Source organism: Pogona vitticeps, chromosome 4 (assembly GCF_051106095.1).
Source record: "Pogona vitticeps strain Pit_001003342236 chromosome 4, PviZW2.1, whole genome shotgun sequence".
NCBI lineage: Eukaryota > Metazoa > Chordata > Lepidosauria > Squamata > Agamidae > Pogona > Pogona vitticeps.
Window position 1 is genome coordinate 158,212,161 of NC_135786.1, and position 16,106 is coordinate 158,228,266.

The window sequence follows — 16,106 nt, forward strand, 5'->3', positions numbered from 1 at the left end:
ATGACAGGCGAGAGGCAGCCGCGAGAGGCAGCTGAGAGCGGCTGCTCCTTTGCCTCAGTCTCCTTCCATGTATAAGATGATCAGTTTTTCCTCTGATGATTTTAGGAAAAATTATTGTTTTATACATGGAAAAATACGGTACCTGTCCAAAACAAACTGGCTTTTTAAATATACTTCACCCGATGCATTTTTACTTTATGCATCTTCAAAGTTTTTTTTAAAGCTATTCCACGAGGTTACCATTTCATCAAGTTTTAAAGTCAGTCATATCGTTCAGATCACTAAAGTCTTTAGCTGAGACATAGATGAGCAAGATAGCTGCTCTTTGCAAGGTCACGTGCCATCTATTGTTGGTGGAGAGGACATTTACTGCAAATGAACTGAGAATGCTAAATACTGCTATGTCCATATTTACAACTACGTCAAGGCAATTGGCCATCATAAAATGCTACAACCAAAGTATTGGAATATAAAGTGTTAAAGTTTATAGTGGGAGCAGCTCACATAGACTTTAAGTGACAATAATGTTTCATACAGTAGCAGTGAAACTTAGTGGCATAATTGATCACAACATATTCCCTGCATGTGCAGTGTTTGGAAAGATAGAGACATAACACAACAAATGCCAGGCTGTCACAGGCTGTTACATTTTGATTGGCTTGTTCTAAGTAGAGAATGTGGTGATACAGCAATAGCCCTCTGCAAGTAAAGGCTACTAGAAATAAAGCACTGAATCCAGAGTAGTTTGAATTGAAATCTACACTTGTCCTACCTTCCTTCTCCATCAAAACTTCATTTCATGGTTGAGAGACCTCAGGAAATGTGTGGGATGTTATTAGAAACTGTAGTTGAGAGGAGATGGAAAAAGGAACTTCTGCCAGCACAGTGCAAGAACTATCCAAAATTTCATTTTGATTTATATCAGTATCATATATCAATAAATTAGATTATAATTCATCAGCATTGTTAAATTATGGTGGTATTTTGTTGCAGAAATACAAGTACTTAACTGAAGATAGTAATATGTCTGTGCCATCTGAACCAAGTAGTCCTCAGAGCAGCACTCGCAGTCGGTCAAACTCTCCTGATGACATTCTCGAAAGGGTAGCTGCTGATGTTAAAGAATATGAACGGGAAAATGTGGACACCTTTGAGGCTTCAGTGAAAGCTAAGCACAACCTCATGACAGTTGAGCAGAATAATGGTAAGAATCAGCAGTTGTAATTAATATGATCTGAAATAGTAAATATCCCAGAAAGTGTCAAAACTGAGATACTTGATAATTTTTGTGTCCTTATTTCTGGATAAAATCTTGAGCTTAGCTTTTTTTACTTGCATGGGAAATAAATGCAGTGGTGCTCTGGTTATGGCACACCTTAGCATTTCCTTTCTTGGGGATTGAAATGTATATTGAACAATGTGGACCACTATTTTGTTTTCTCTATTGGCACATTCTTGCTAGGATTTTATAGATTCACTCTCTATATCTGAAATACCTCTATTGGTATTCCAGCTATTCCTATTTATTTATTCCAAGTGCTTTTACTTTCTAAAACTTTGTTATTCATGAAAGATGCACTTTCTAAAACTGCACTTAATCATTAAAGATTCTTCTTTTCCTTTTGATTTCCATATGTTACAATTTTAAGCATTTCATCAGTTGTCCATTATTTCTCTCTGACTTTATTTCTGATCTAAGTCCACTGGTTTGCAGTCTGTTGAGCTTAATAATGCAAATATGTTCTTTACAGTACATGATCTTCAAATTCTTCTGGAACATTATTTAAATTATACTTTGGTACTATGATTGTTTTACTCTTCTTCAGCTTTACTGTAATTTTTGACATCTGTATCACACTATTCCATAGCTTCTCCCTGTTTTGTTTCTAGTTATACATTATATTTGATTTCTGCATTACCGTTTGGTATTGTCCTTTGGTGCTATTCTCTTTTTATGTGCTTGAAGTTTATATATACAATAGACAGATTGTTGACTTCACAAAATGTTATGAGTTGATCTCCTTTCTGATTTCTGGACCAAATACTTTAGCACTGTTTCTTCTGATTTATTTCCTACTTTGGTATTCCAGACACCCATTATAATGATCATATTTTGTTTTCGTGTGTGATCAATTTCCTCCTGGACACTTGGATAATTGCTAACAGTCTGTTCCTCTTCTACATCTGTAGTTGGAGCATGGGCTTTTATGATTATGGTCTATAGCCTTTCTGCCTGTGAGTTTTTGATATTAAGGCCCCCCATCCCAAGATTCCCAAAGGTTTCCCAAGCTGTAAAGGGAACCCTAGGGAGCCTTTCAACCTCAAGAGGAGAAATAGGAAGTTTAATTATTTTAAATTAAATATTGTCATCATAGTATGATGACACCATTGTACTTTCACAGTGTCAACTTAAGTGAAGAGGACTGCAGTCAGTTAATCATAAGATTATTAATATGTACAATGGCGGTTGGAGTACTGTGACTGGAATACTGTTTGGGAAAAGGCAAATAAAACATTTTATCAGGTTTTAAAAATAACTTCACTAGTTTTAATCTTTAAAGTTCTAGATGGCTTGGAAAACAGGAAGTTGAAGCATATCAATTTACATAAATTTACAAGCAGTATAATAAGCAGGTTTGCCTTACAAGTTTGATATTTTTAAGTGTTGGGTCTTATTTTTCCAGGCTTTTTAGATTTGATTTGCACTGAACTATGCCACATGCTATGTACAGTTTGTTTTATTTGTGTTTTTTAATTGTGTTGCAGGCTACAACATACTTAAAGGAGGATAGCACATTTAAAAAATACATGTGTTGCAAAACAATTGATATAAATTCTTTGTATTAATATGATCTTTTAAGGTTCATCTCAAAAGAAGGTCACTGCTCCTGACATGTTTACAGAATCAGATGATATGTTCGCTGCATACTTTGATGTAGGTAATTTTTAGACATTGTTGATCCTTGAAGTGCTTTTCTTTTCTTTTTTAATTGAAATGGTAAAGTACAATTTTTGTAACAGTCTTTAAATTATTTTTAAAAACATTAATTTTGGAAAGTGATTCCTTCACCATAAGTGATTCTTCTTTTATAATTCTAGTAGAGTTTTATATTTTTTTCATGACAATTGAATAGAATACAAATGTTCTGAACATTAAACTTGTCAACCTCAGTGACATATGCACAAGATTTGGCATGTTGTTTGGGGTTCAGAGATACTTTGCCCCCATACTATGCCTTTATGTTATATGTTATATAACACCACTGATTTGATGTATAGATTGTTTTAGATGTGTATTTCCTTAACAGAGTTTTTTGGTAATATAGTTGGAGTTTGTGTTTAGAATATATTAAATTTATCAGTTGATAAGTTGAGCTCTAATTTTAAAGAGATAACTATTAAAATGTTTATTTACCCAAGTATGTAGAACATGAAGGAAAAAGTCTAAAGATGGTTTGTTTTCCTTCAGAGTGCACGCCTTAGAGCTGCTGGCATTGGAAAGGACTTCAAAGAAAACCCCAACCTCAGGGACAACTGGACAGATGCAGAGGGGTATTATCGTAAGTATGATCACTACATTTCTGGTATAATGTCTGTTGAATGCAACTATGAAAGTACAGATAATTACAGATGAGATGAGGTAATAAAAGATTTGCTGAACAGTAGTTGCATGTATCACTGATGTTAAGCTATGAGTTGTACTCTTCTAGTTTTCTGTGAAAACACTTAACATGCAGGTACCAAAAAGTAGTGTTTTATTTGCCAAACAGAACTTGAAGTGGATGGACTTGACTGAGTGTATTTTAGTATCATTTTATTTATTGACTTGAAACAGTTTAATTCTAATTTTCATATCAGATTTCAGGGTGGTGTACACTCTAAACAAATTTAAAAAGTAACTTTTCAGTAGCTTTGAACCGTTTTATTATGGGGAAACTATGAGAAAACAAGAGCAATCTATTGTATTGTTGGATATTCATTGTGGCTACTGTATATATTGCTTCTAGTATAAACAAGTATTCCTCTCAGTATTAGTTGCTTAGGAGTGAATGTGAGTGCATGCTTTTATTCTCATTTTTGCTTGTGGGATTCCCAGAGACATCTAGCGGCTACTATGACAAGAACTGGACTCAAAATAGGCCTTTATTCTGATCCAGTATGTCTTTCCTGAGTTCTTTATCAAATGTGACACACACAGACTAAGTGGGAAAAGTTTACATAGTTTCATTCAGTACCATCTTATGGAAACCTTTGGATTCTAAGTGGCTTCCTTCAACCCCTCTGTTCATGGGAACTAAGAAACAAACTAGTTGAAAGTCAAATTTCTTCACAAAGTACTGGGCAAAATTTATTCCAGTCAGTAATTTGCTTTCTGTCTGGGATGAAGGCAAGAAGGGAAGGAACATGAGTCTGGTGCTTGTTCTCAGTATAATCCTTGCATAAACCAGCCCTTCTGTTTTGAGAATTATTAATACAGTGATGCCTCACAAGACGAATGCCTCGTGCAATGAAAAACCCGCAAGACAAGCGCTTTGAAATTTTTGGGTCAATCGCAAGACAAATTTTTCTATGGCCGTGCTTCGCAAGACGAATAGGAACACATTAATTATATTTCAGTGCATTCCTGTGAGAAACCGTGCTTCGCAAGACAAAATTTTTGCAATATGAAACGACTCATGGAATGAATTATTTTCATCTTGCGAGGCATCACTGTATAATGAAATAGTTTGTTAAGTATTACCTATGAGATAATCTTGACAGAACTAGAATTCTCTAAAATCCACCATAAAATTAAATAGAACTGCTCTTGTGTTAAGTGGTTCCAACTTATGTGATTATTTGTGTATGAAGGAATCCTTGTTGATGATTTTATTGTTATATGTGTACAAGACATCCTGAGTGCACCCACTGTAAATTTGTGTAACCAGCACTTCCCCCCCCCCTTTTTTTTTCTAGGTGTTAACATAGGTGAAGTTCTAGAGAAACGTTATAATGTGTATGGCTACACTGGCCAAGGCGTTTTCAGTAATGTGGTGAGAGCCAGAGATATGGCAAGAGCAAACCAAGAAGTAGCTGTCAAAATCATTAGAAACAATGAACTTATGTAAGTAAAGAGTCAGAATTCTTTTAAAGTCCTAAACTGTAATGAGCTTAACTATGCTAGGATAGTTGTAGAGTCTTCACAAGCACTGCAAAAACTACATGAGCAGCAACTTGAGAATTATATAGTTGTGGAGTCTGTTCTGTAGTATTGTTGACAGTATAGTTGAAGAATATAATCAAAAATGCATTTTCACTTGGTTATAGAAAATGTAATTATGACAAATAGCTGGTAGCTCATGGTTTGCTAGTTAAAGCATCTTGCTGCAAAAAGTTTCATGTACTGAATTTTTAAATTTCATGTTGCTGTTGTTTTTATAACATCACCAGTGCTCTTTTTTCCTAGTATTTACAGCTAGGTTTTTGGACGGTATTACTGCCTTAGCTTTTTCTGAAAGCAGGAGTACTTCTAGACTTTAGAGTTTGAGCTGTCCCATTGACTTAGCCGTAATATACTTGCTTTCTGCAAAATTGGAAATATTGTATGTTTCCTTCCTTGTTTTTTTCTCTTACATTTGTATACCTAAATGGAGTCTGTTGGAGGGTTTTTTGTTTTTTTTTTTGTTCCTGAAAAAGTCACAGAGTAAGGCCATGATCTTCAGAAAGATTAGAATAGTGCCAAATAGAGATGTATTTGGGGGGGTTGGGGTTTGAAATGTACCTTTTGGGGGGTTTTGGACTACATATCCCAGAAATCTCGATTCTGTGAGTCTAAACTGCCACAGGGACAGCTACTGGCATCTAAATATGCCTCACCTTGAAGAAAAGCCTAATCTGGAAGACTTCATGGCCCAGTTCTATAAAAAGGAAGCTGCTTTGGTACTTGCTGGCAGCTTCCTTTTTGAACAGGAAGTTAGCTAAATCTAGGTCTATTTGATGGCAATAAGCTTTCCTGATTAGGATTTTCTCCCCAGTTAGCCACATTTAGGTGTTTGTAGGTGACTTTCTGTCAGGTTGGACTGCCCAGATTGAAGAATTCTATTCCAAAAAAAGAATGTGCCCAAAATGTATATACATAAATAAGTTGATTGATGTATATTAAAGCTGCATTGTATTTTAGTTGTACTTCCTAAGGCACAGGCCATAGTTCTGGCATTTTACAACTTTTCTTCCATCAGTGTCCAAAATATCCACAGTCTCTTGCATCTAGCAGCACTGCAAGCTTTGGTCTTGCAGGCATTCATTCATAGTTGCAAACCAGTAGTTGCTCATGTTGGTCACTTGTAGAGATAAACAGATTATTATGCCCCTGTCTTTATTTATAACCTCTGGTTTGTTGCCTCCTGCTCCAGTCCATGCAATAGAATTTTGTACTCTGTTAGTGGAAGAAGTAAGCGAAGACTACCCTAATCAAAACAATTACCCTAATTAAATTTTGTTCTAATTGCAATTTTATATCCTGCATTTTAAATTTGGGCTTTTATGTACTAATTCTTGTAAAATATGAAACTCTTTTCAGGCAAAAAACTGGTTTAAAAGAACTGGAATTCTTGAAAAAGCTCAATGATGCAGATCCTGATGACAAGTTTCATTGTCTACGATTGTTTCGGCATTTTTATCATAAGCAGCACCTCTGTCTGGTATTTGAACCACTTAGGTGAGACCAGTCACTTCTTTAAATGCACTCTTTGACCTAGTATCTCATTGACCTTACTGCCCTTTTGTTTTGGCTTAAATTATTTGAACGTTTCAGAAGTAATTACATCCCAATATTTGGCAGGCACATTTGAGAGTAAGTGTCTTGTTCAGGCATGTAAATATATGAGCAGATGATGAGATATTAGATTACTAAACTGTGATGCATAAGAAGTAGAGCATAAAATCAGGTTATAGAAGAAACCTTGTTTTTTGATTTAAAATCGAAATGCTTGTATGCATCCTTTTTGATTACTTGTCATTTAGGAGCAGTTCTCTCTGTTGGAACGGATAGTGTAAAGTTTTGAAATCAAGGTTCTGTTCTCCTTTATTTGAAGTATATGTTACAGAATAAGATTCCATAGTTAAAAGAAAATGTGGATAGTTATCAGCATAAAAAAAAGATTTCCCTTGTTCAGCTGCTTCATTTTCTCTGAATCCTGTCAATAAACAGCATACCTCCTTTCAGTCAAAAAAGTCATTTAATATTTGAAAAGTGAAGTGTAAATGTTTTCAGGTTGACTTTTGACTTCCACAAAAATGATGTCCTATTTATTCTTGTTTGAAATGTTATATACTGTACTGTGTTTGATGAAGTGGAATTCTGTTCATGAAGCTAGGCTTTCCTGTGACCTTCCGTGCCCCTCTGGAAGCTACCTTTGGGGGCCAGTGGCTCCAGTAGGAATAGCCTGGGAATGGGGTGTGATAGGAAACAGTACAACAAGGAAAAAGAAGAAATTGACAGGGCTGCCATGCACAATCAGAAGGTCTTTTCGATTAGTCCAAGACATTTTTAATCAAAGCTATTGTCTTTCCCCTCCCCCTTTTTTCTACGTTTTCCTTTCTCTTTCCATTGTGTTTTTGTTTTCGATTTAGTATGAATTTACGAGAAGTACTGAAGAAATATGGGAAAGATGTTGGTCTCCACATAAAGGCTGTACGATCCTACAGTCAGCAGCTGTTTCTGGCATTGAAACTTCTTAAAAGATGCAACATATTGCATGCTGACATCAAACCAGACAATATTTTGGTAATTAATATTTTGTTGACAACCATGCAAAGAGTTATTAAAGTCAAACATATAGCACCCTGTGTTTGTTTTAAGTTCCAATTTCTATGAGAATGTAAATTTTATCCAGGACAGTTTTACTTCACCATGAAAAGTTATAATAGAAATATAAAAATGGAAACAAATCCAGTTAAACTTACATTCTAAAGTAAAATTTTTGCTGTAGTTGGTGTTTGGTCTGTCTGTTATGGTCACTATATGAAATTCAATTCCTCTTACAAAATCTGTTATACAATGCAGAGTTCCTTGTGCAACACTCTCAGTTTCTGGAAGTATATACTTAACACATAGACCTTCCCTGCAGAATATAATTTCATTAGTCTTCCGGTATTGTTTGAATCCTATTTTTCTATCAGTATAATTGCAGTTCTGTAGGAATAGTTTTCTCCCAAGTATGTGCCCGAGCACGTGTCCTTTGTGTTCTGTACCAACACAAACCTGAGTTTTGCCTAATGGATTATTTGATGTTGCACTCCACATAACACTTTGCAGAAATTTCACAAACTCTTTTGCCTCAAGGCATGCATATCTCCCATCTCTACTAGCCATCTTTGTGTGTAAGAAGTAATTTTTAAATAGTTAGTTGCATCTTCAATGATGAGAGTTGGAATCAAAATATCTATTGAGAGCCACATGTTGCCCATCTCTGCTGTTGAATATTATGCCAAGATCAATGTTAAAACTTAGATTAGAAAACAGCACTTTGATTAAATTGCCTTATTTTTCAGTTGAACATAGTACAGTCCATAACCAATGTTAACCATATGTTCAGCTGCTTATATACGCTGGTCATCAATGTAAAATGGGGGCCAATTTTGTATAACTAGTTTAAAAATATGCTACTAGAAAGTAAGCACCAGATTTTCTTTCAAATACAGAGGGATTATTGTTGACAGCTACAGATCACATTGTGGGTGAAAGAGTAAATGAATTATGCTGCTCTGATTACAAATGCCTACTTGGCCATTGTGCATGAAAGTGGTGATGATGAAAGTACACTGCTCTTTCATTTGGGATTAATTCATGTTTCCTCTATGAGAATAATCAGGTGAACAAATACAGCAGATGTCAGTGTCACTGCAGAGTAATAGCAGCTGTTCTAAAAAAGAGAGAAGGATATTAGTACATTTTACTAATGTGATAAATAACTTTAGAAAGGTTCTCTGTATTTGCAGACCAGGTTTTGATATTTATGTTTTCAGCAGCGTCTTAGAACATAAGAAGATCTCCTGGGTCAGGTCATCAGGTTCTTCAAGTACTCTAGGGAAGCTGCAACGGGGCGTTAAGACAAAATACTGGTTCTTCAGCATCCCACAAATGGATCAGAAATTTGAGCCAGTTGCTTTTTTGGCCATAGAGCTCCTTGAATTCTCTAGCTGCAGTGGCCATGCTAGCTAGGATTCTGGAAGTTCTAATAAAAATGTAGCTTCTGAGCTTCAGTGCAGACATACCTTCTCAACACTGCTTTTCTTTATGAACTTAGTCAACATGAGTTTGGGCTTAATATATTTCATACACTGAATTCCTTAAGGATTGACAATGCTTGTGCACATTATTCCACTGTTATTGGTTATCTTTGTCCATTAGTTTAATTGTTTTATTCCTTTTTAGGTGAATGAATCTAAAACCATTTTAAAACTATGTGACTTTGGATCAGCTTCACATGTTGCTGATAATGACATCACACCGTATCTTGTCAGTCGATTTTATCGTGCTCCTGAAATTAGTAAGTTCATCTACTCTGAAGTCTCCAAATTCTGCAGAATATTAGGCTGCATATGTATAAGGGGAAAAAGAGTATAAGCAATGAGTTTTATACTTGATGATATTTTGTGCTGAGTAATTAAGAGTTTTATAACTGCCAGCTGGTATGCAAATATGTCCAGGAACTGGGCATGAATGCACTTTGCGGGTTGGTGGGATGACTTTGCTGCTGCTTCTCCTTCTTTCTGCTCTCTTTCTGGTTTCTTTATCACCTTCCTTTTACTTAACTACTGCTTTTTCAAAGTCTCCTCACTGGTTCATCCTCTCTTCTGTTCACATTCCTTATCATTAAAACCGCTCTTTATCTGCTTATTCCTCTGGCTAAGGCTATATAAGCCATTTCTGTATGTGTAGTCATACAGAGTGTAATTATGCCCTGATTCTGCCCTCCTTAATAGAAATTTACAGATGGCTGTAAAGGAAACATTTAATTTAACTACATTTAGAATTCAGAGCAATATGACCCTGATGTATGTGTGACATAAAATCTTTTATAATGTACCTTTTGATCCATTCCGTATTTACTCACTGTTTGACCGAAAGCTAGACTGCTATGGGCCTTCACCAAATACCTAACTTACTAATATATTTTGAAGTTAAAGATATTTGAGGAAAAACTCTATTGTGGTGGTATATCCTCTTCTTCTGAGTTGACGGGCACAAAATAATATTATTTTCCGTATTTTCTGGCTGCCTGATCCCAGAAAAGTAAACACTCTTGGTATTATTTTGGTGCTTTGTATGATTAACTCTAAAACTGTTCTCCTTCAGTTATAGGCAAAATCTATGACTACGGTATAGATATGTGGTCTGTAGGCTGTACATTATATGAACTTTACACAGGAAAAATACTGTTTCCGGGAAAAACCAATAATCATATGTTGAAACTTGCTATGGACCTCAAAGGAAAGATGCCAAACAAGGTAAAAATGCAGTTCTTATTTTCAAGGACAATTTTCTGAATTTTTATTTTATTTTAGTTCTATTTTGATTTTAATTGATTGTGTAAGAATTTGTAGGCTAGTTCAAATTTTAACATAACTTATTCATGCCTATTAATTCCTTCTTCTCTTTCTGTGTCAAGTTTAACATGGTTCCTCAAAATATTTAGAACTGGAAATTGTGGTTGAACATCAGTTTGCTAGTCAGATATGCTCAGTACATGTGATGAAATAGGCTGCAGTTCTTGAAAGTATATGCCACATACAGATTGTTAGTCTTTAAGGTGCCACCGCAGCAGACTAGCACACTCCCTGACCTCCCCAGTATTTATGAATTAGTACAGTGGAACCTCTACTTACGAACCTCCCGACCAACAAACATTTCAACTTACAAACAGCTCCGTTTGCAAAATTTTGCTTCTACTTGCGAACAGCGCTTCAATGTACAAACGGGAAAAGGAAGGGGAAAGGGGCAAGAAATTTAAATTTGTTAACCATTTGTGGTGAAGAGGCTGCTTCTTTGTAGCTCTTTCACCCCAACGGTTAGGAAAAGGGAGGCTCAGCCTTCTGGGCTTCCAGCGCCGCCATGATTTCCGCCTTCATAGGCCTCCCAGGGTTTCCTTGTTGCAATCGGAGGCCTCCCAGGGCTTCCCCACCGCCATCTGAGACCTCCTGGGGGTCCCCCACCACCACGATCGGTACCTTCGGCGGCCTCCCAGGGCTTCCCCACCCCGACGCAGGCTTTCCCGGGGTAGACCGGTCCTACCAGGGGACCTCTCCTGGTTGGCCCAGTCTACCCTGGGAAAGTCTGTATCGGCGGCGTGGAAACCCACCGCAGCGGGGAAGCCCTGGGAGGCTTCCGAAGGCAGCGATCGTGGCAGCAGGGGACCCCTGGGAGGCTTCGGACCGGTAAGGTGCTGCTTTTTCCTTTTAAAAAATGTTCTGGGTGGGTTTTGGAGGGTAGGCTTGGGCTGGGGTGTTATGTTTCTATGTTGTTGAGTTGTTTTTTTGTTTTTTGCAGTCCCAGCATGGGACTTGCTCCTACATTTATTTTTGGATTTTTTTTGTTTTTATGCAGTCCCAGCATGGGGCTTGCTCTGTTTATTTTCAATTTTTTTCTGCTATTTTTTTCTTCGGCCAGAACGACTTAATCAGTTTTCAATGCATTCCTATGGGAAATTTTGCTTCTACTTACAAATGTGTCAACTAACGAACATCTTCTGGGATGGATTAAGTTCGTAAGTAGAGGTTCCACTGTATCTTTAATCATGGCTTGAATGTGGTTTAATATCCTGGTTAGTAAATTAATATGAAACCACATTTTCCCGTTTTGAGTACAGTAGTGCCCCGCAAGACGGGTGCTCCATTTGGCGATGAATTGCTTGACATTGATGTTTTTGCGATTGCAAAAGCAATCGCAAAACAATGTTCCCTATGCGGGAATTTCGCTTTGCGATAATAGGTTCCCTGCTTCGGGAACCGATCATCACAAAGTGATGATTTTTAACAGCTGATTGGCGGTTTCAAAATGGCCGCTGGGTAAACAAAATGGCCGCCTTCTGTGTTTTCGCAAGATTCCTCGCTGCACAGGCAGCGAAAATGGCCGCGCTATGGAGGATCTTCGCTAGACGGTGAGTTTCAAGCCCCTAGGAACACATTAATCTGATTTTAATATGTTTCTATGGGCTTTTTAAAATCATATTATGACATTTTCGTTCTACAGTGATTTCGCTGGAACGAATTAACGTCGTAATGCGAGGCACCACTGTATAGCGGAATGTTACAAAGGCAGCCAGAATATCATTCAGTCTTAACCTGTAGATTCCAGAGGGACTTTCTTATAACCAACCTCTGGGCTAGATTAGGGCTTGAGTTCAGCAGAGTTCCATTGATGCTAGACCAGTGGGAGGGCCCAGCAGCCACAGAGAGCTACACTGTCTCTGGAAATGCGACCATATTTTTAAAAAAAGTCAAAACGAGAAGGGGCTGAATATTTACTGTCAGTTCCAACCTTGGGATGTGATGGGGCTTCAACCAATAATAAGCTGAAGAGATAAATTCTGACTGTGGAGTATTGCATTTCAAGTAACATTTAATTCATTGTCTTTATTTTCAGATGATCAGAAAGGGCGTGTTTAAAGATCAACACTTCGATCAAAATCTCAACTTCATGTACATAGAGGTAGATAAAGTGACGGAAAGGGTAAGTCTGAATTACATACTAAGTTCACTGTGACATTTCATTTGGAAATACCCATACCTTTTAATATAGTATTAAATTTATTTATTTATTTATTTATTGGACTTATATACTGCCCCATAGCGCTACAAGCACTCTTCCGGGCGGTTTACAATTTTTTGAAATTGAAATTGTTCAGTATTTTGTTTGTGTTTGTTTAGTTTCCTCAGCTACATTTTTGTATCTTTTATGAACAATCATAAAAATTCACAATTCTTTGAACAACTTCATTATTTTCAGTTTAATGTTTCAAGAGCCAAATGACACCAATGCTGTGTTTCACAGCTTTGCTATTAACAGGGTTGCCTGTTTAATGTTCTTGGTGACTTTCTTTCTTAAAAAAGTAAGTGTTGGGCGCTGTTGTCTTTGTAGGAGAAAGTAACCGTCATGAGCACCATTAATCCAACAAAAGACCTACTAGCAGATTTGATTGGGTGCCAACGCCTCCCTGAAGATCAGCGCAAAAAGGTTCATCAGCTGAAGGACTTGTTGGACCAGATCCTCATGTTAGACCCAGCTAAGCGGATTAGTATCAACCAGGCTCTGCAGCATGCTTTCATCCAGGAGAAAATTTAAATCAAGTGAAGATGTTCAAAGGGTTTGAATAGTTAATATACAAAGACTGATGAAATATCTCATAAATTTCTAAGTGTACATAAAACTTATAAATAATTTCCCTGCAAAGTTGAGGAAGAATGATATATTTGAATTAACACAAAGGTGGATATTTCTTTTAGAAATGTTAGCGTAAATCTGTTTGTTTCTTATGTGAAGATTCTTTCACCATAGAACTGTTTTAATTGCCATGACTGCACAGAAATACAATGCTAATGTATATGGTTGCAGTTCTTATAATATAATATATAAATATATATATAAATACATAAATACACATACACACATTTACACACTTGTTCTCTAAATATATAAACAACACAAACTCTCACAAACTATTAGTAAAACCAGGTGGTTGATTATGGTTTTTAGCAGATTGGCTTCATTTTTGCTCTGAAAAATGGCCAGCATAAATGCTATTTATATTACATTTTCCTAGGTGTGTGCGTGCAGGCCACAGCAGCATGCCCTTGGTGTAGTCAGTGTCGAAGGGGGTCTTTTCCTTCTTGAGCCTGCCCGCAGGGATGGTCTCCTCTTTTAAAGCAGGTTGCGTACAACTTTCAGTACACTGAAGGTAAGCTAAACCATCAACATCACTGGAGTTTAAGATGTTACTTGTACTGGAGCAACTGACAAATGAGGTTCACTAGTTTTGTAGCAGAATTCCCCTGCATGTTTTATAAATGATCTTGTTTTTGTTTTCTGGCATTACAACTGTGGCATAATTCCAGCTTCTGTTTGATCATCCCATTCAGAGAAAAAAATCTGGGGAAGTGTGCACTTGATGGAGAGAGCGCCTTCAGTGTACTGTGTATTACTTTCATTTTTTTTAAAAAAATCAACTTGCTATATAGACTTTATACCTTTTGTTAAATACAGTTCACTATGGCATAGAACCAGTACTTGAAAGAAGCTTTCATTTACTAATAACAAATGTTGAGCTCTGATTCTAAAAGTCTTTATCTCCTTGTGGCCAGATTAAAAAAAAAATACCATAATTCAGTTTTTAGCTATTTGTATGTCATATGAAAGTGTACTGCTATATGCTAAAGGTGTTTTCATTTGTTCATTGTTTTCATTCTTTGTGATCATGTTGTCTTTCAATACAGGCATAAACCTTCCACTCTTGAACAAAGCAGCTGCTTTTTAAAAGCGGTAATTGCTTCTTTACCTTTTATTTCTTTTGTAAATGAAGCTTTCTTTAAGAAATGTGACTTTAAAGTGTTGTCTCTTGCATAAAACAGTTGACATTCACTTATTGTAAAGTGAAGATTGTTCTGCTGCATGTAAAGTGGACCATGCAGATTTCTGTATGTTTTCAGTATGCATCGTTAGATAATAAAGTCTTTTGTGAACAAGGCATTGGTAGCCCTTTTTAAAATATTTTTGTCTCCAGTGTTGCCAGCTCAAGGTAATCCGTAAGAAGAAGTCATTTCATTTTTGATAGTCTAGTAACTGTAACAAAAAAGAATGTGGTCCTTTGGGAAAAAATTAAGATCCTTAATTATCAGCATTTTAGTATAAATTCTGTCCCCAACCCCAACCAACCTCCAGAGATTGTCTACTTTCAATGTAATAACATTATTCCTGTAGGTTATCGGAGTGGATGCAGGCTTTAACTAATGTTTGTGCTGTTTTTCTTACTTTTCCTTTTTGATGGTGCTGAGAGAGACAAAGGAAGGCAAGTCACAGGCCACTCAACGCCTACTCCAGGGGGTCTGGTTTGCTGAGACACCAACTTCACCTTCCTAACAAGGTTATTTCTGACAGCATGTGTAGATAAACATTTAGCAACCAATTAAACAATAATTCCTTGTTCATCATGAGGATATTCAACCGAGCCAATTAATGTTTGCCAATCCAGTTCTTGCATTAAAAGGCAATTCATATAACATCTTACTTTTATATATTTCATATATGCTCAGCAGATTTGTGAAAATACCCCAAATTAAGATGTTCTGCCAGTTTTTTAAATTTGTAAATGATATATTTTTAAAATCCTTCAATGCACATAATTTCATCCAATGTGCAAGTGCAGTCAGTTATTCTGCCTAATAGTGGGGTGCTTCCACATGGCAAAATAATTAAGTATAAACATGGCAAGTGATATTAACTGCCCATTTTCAATCTCTGTCCTCCAATTTAATATTATTTAAAAGTAGTAAATATGTTTCTCTGTCAACTTATTTAAAATATTTCTTGTTTGTGCAGGAAACAGAATGCAGCTTTCACTTTCACTGAAATGAAGACTTAGATTACTTGATAGTTATTTGCACACAAAGTAATATGGCGCACTGCTTTGGCAACCCCTCTAACCTATCTTGTGCAGTTGGTGGCAGTCTAATACAGATGTCATAAGAGTCTGTTACTCTGTTGCCTCCACCATAGTTTCATGTCCCTATTTACAAATATCGAAGGAGTTGGTCATGTCAACTCCAGTAACAGCTACCACCAACCTTATGGCTACGGAATTTTTAAACTTCTCGAGAAAAACAAAGTTGCTTGTTTACTTATTCTTTGTGTTATAGGTGCTGCTCAAAGGAAGATGATGGCAACCAGAAGACATGAACAAAGGTTTCTGTTCTATAAAAGATATGAAAAACATGTTCATTTAGTTATTTCTAGTTTTCTGTTCACAGCTCACAGATTTAGGCTTCGTTTACACATTTGCCTTGCTGGCAGTTCTTAGTATAGTAGTGGTGGTGTAAAATGTGTCTGTTTCATTTTTGGGTGATGTGATCTT

At 36.5% G+C, this 16,106-nt stretch overlaps 1 protein-coding gene across 4 annotated transcripts in view; it reads left to right on the forward strand.

Annotated features, from left to right (window-relative positions):
• The window catches only part of PRP4K (pre-mRNA processing factor kinase PRP4K), a 37,152-nt gene that overhangs the window by 18,437 nt on the left and 2,609 nt on the right, over positions 1-16,106 (forward strand). The window contains exons 6-18 of one of the 4 annotated variants that reach the window (XM_072998576.2): positions 994-1,204; positions 2,862-2,935; positions 3,470-3,560; positions 4,957-5,104; positions 6,560-6,697; positions 7,612-7,765; positions 9,416-9,530; positions 10,340-10,491; positions 12,626-12,712; positions 13,121-13,937; positions 14,473-14,518; positions 15,035-15,119; positions 15,892-15,937. In XM_072998576.2, coding sequence (XP_072854677.2) covers positions 994-1,204; positions 2,862-2,935; positions 3,470-3,560; positions 4,957-5,104; positions 6,560-6,697; positions 7,612-7,765; positions 9,416-9,530; positions 10,340-10,491; positions 12,626-12,712; positions 13,121-13,324 — 1,374 coding nt within the window. In that variant the 3' untranslated portion in view covers positions 13,325-13,937; positions 14,473-14,518; positions 15,035-15,119; positions 15,892-15,937. Of the gene's footprint in view, positions 1-993; positions 1,205-2,861; positions 2,936-3,469; positions 3,561-4,956; positions 5,105-6,559; positions 6,698-7,611; positions 7,766-9,415; positions 9,531-10,339; positions 10,492-12,625; positions 12,713-13,120; positions 15,120-15,891; positions 15,938-16,106 lie in introns of all 4 variants that reach the window. The other 3 variants (XM_072998575.2, XM_072998574.2, XM_072998573.2) reach the window with 3 other exon arrangements.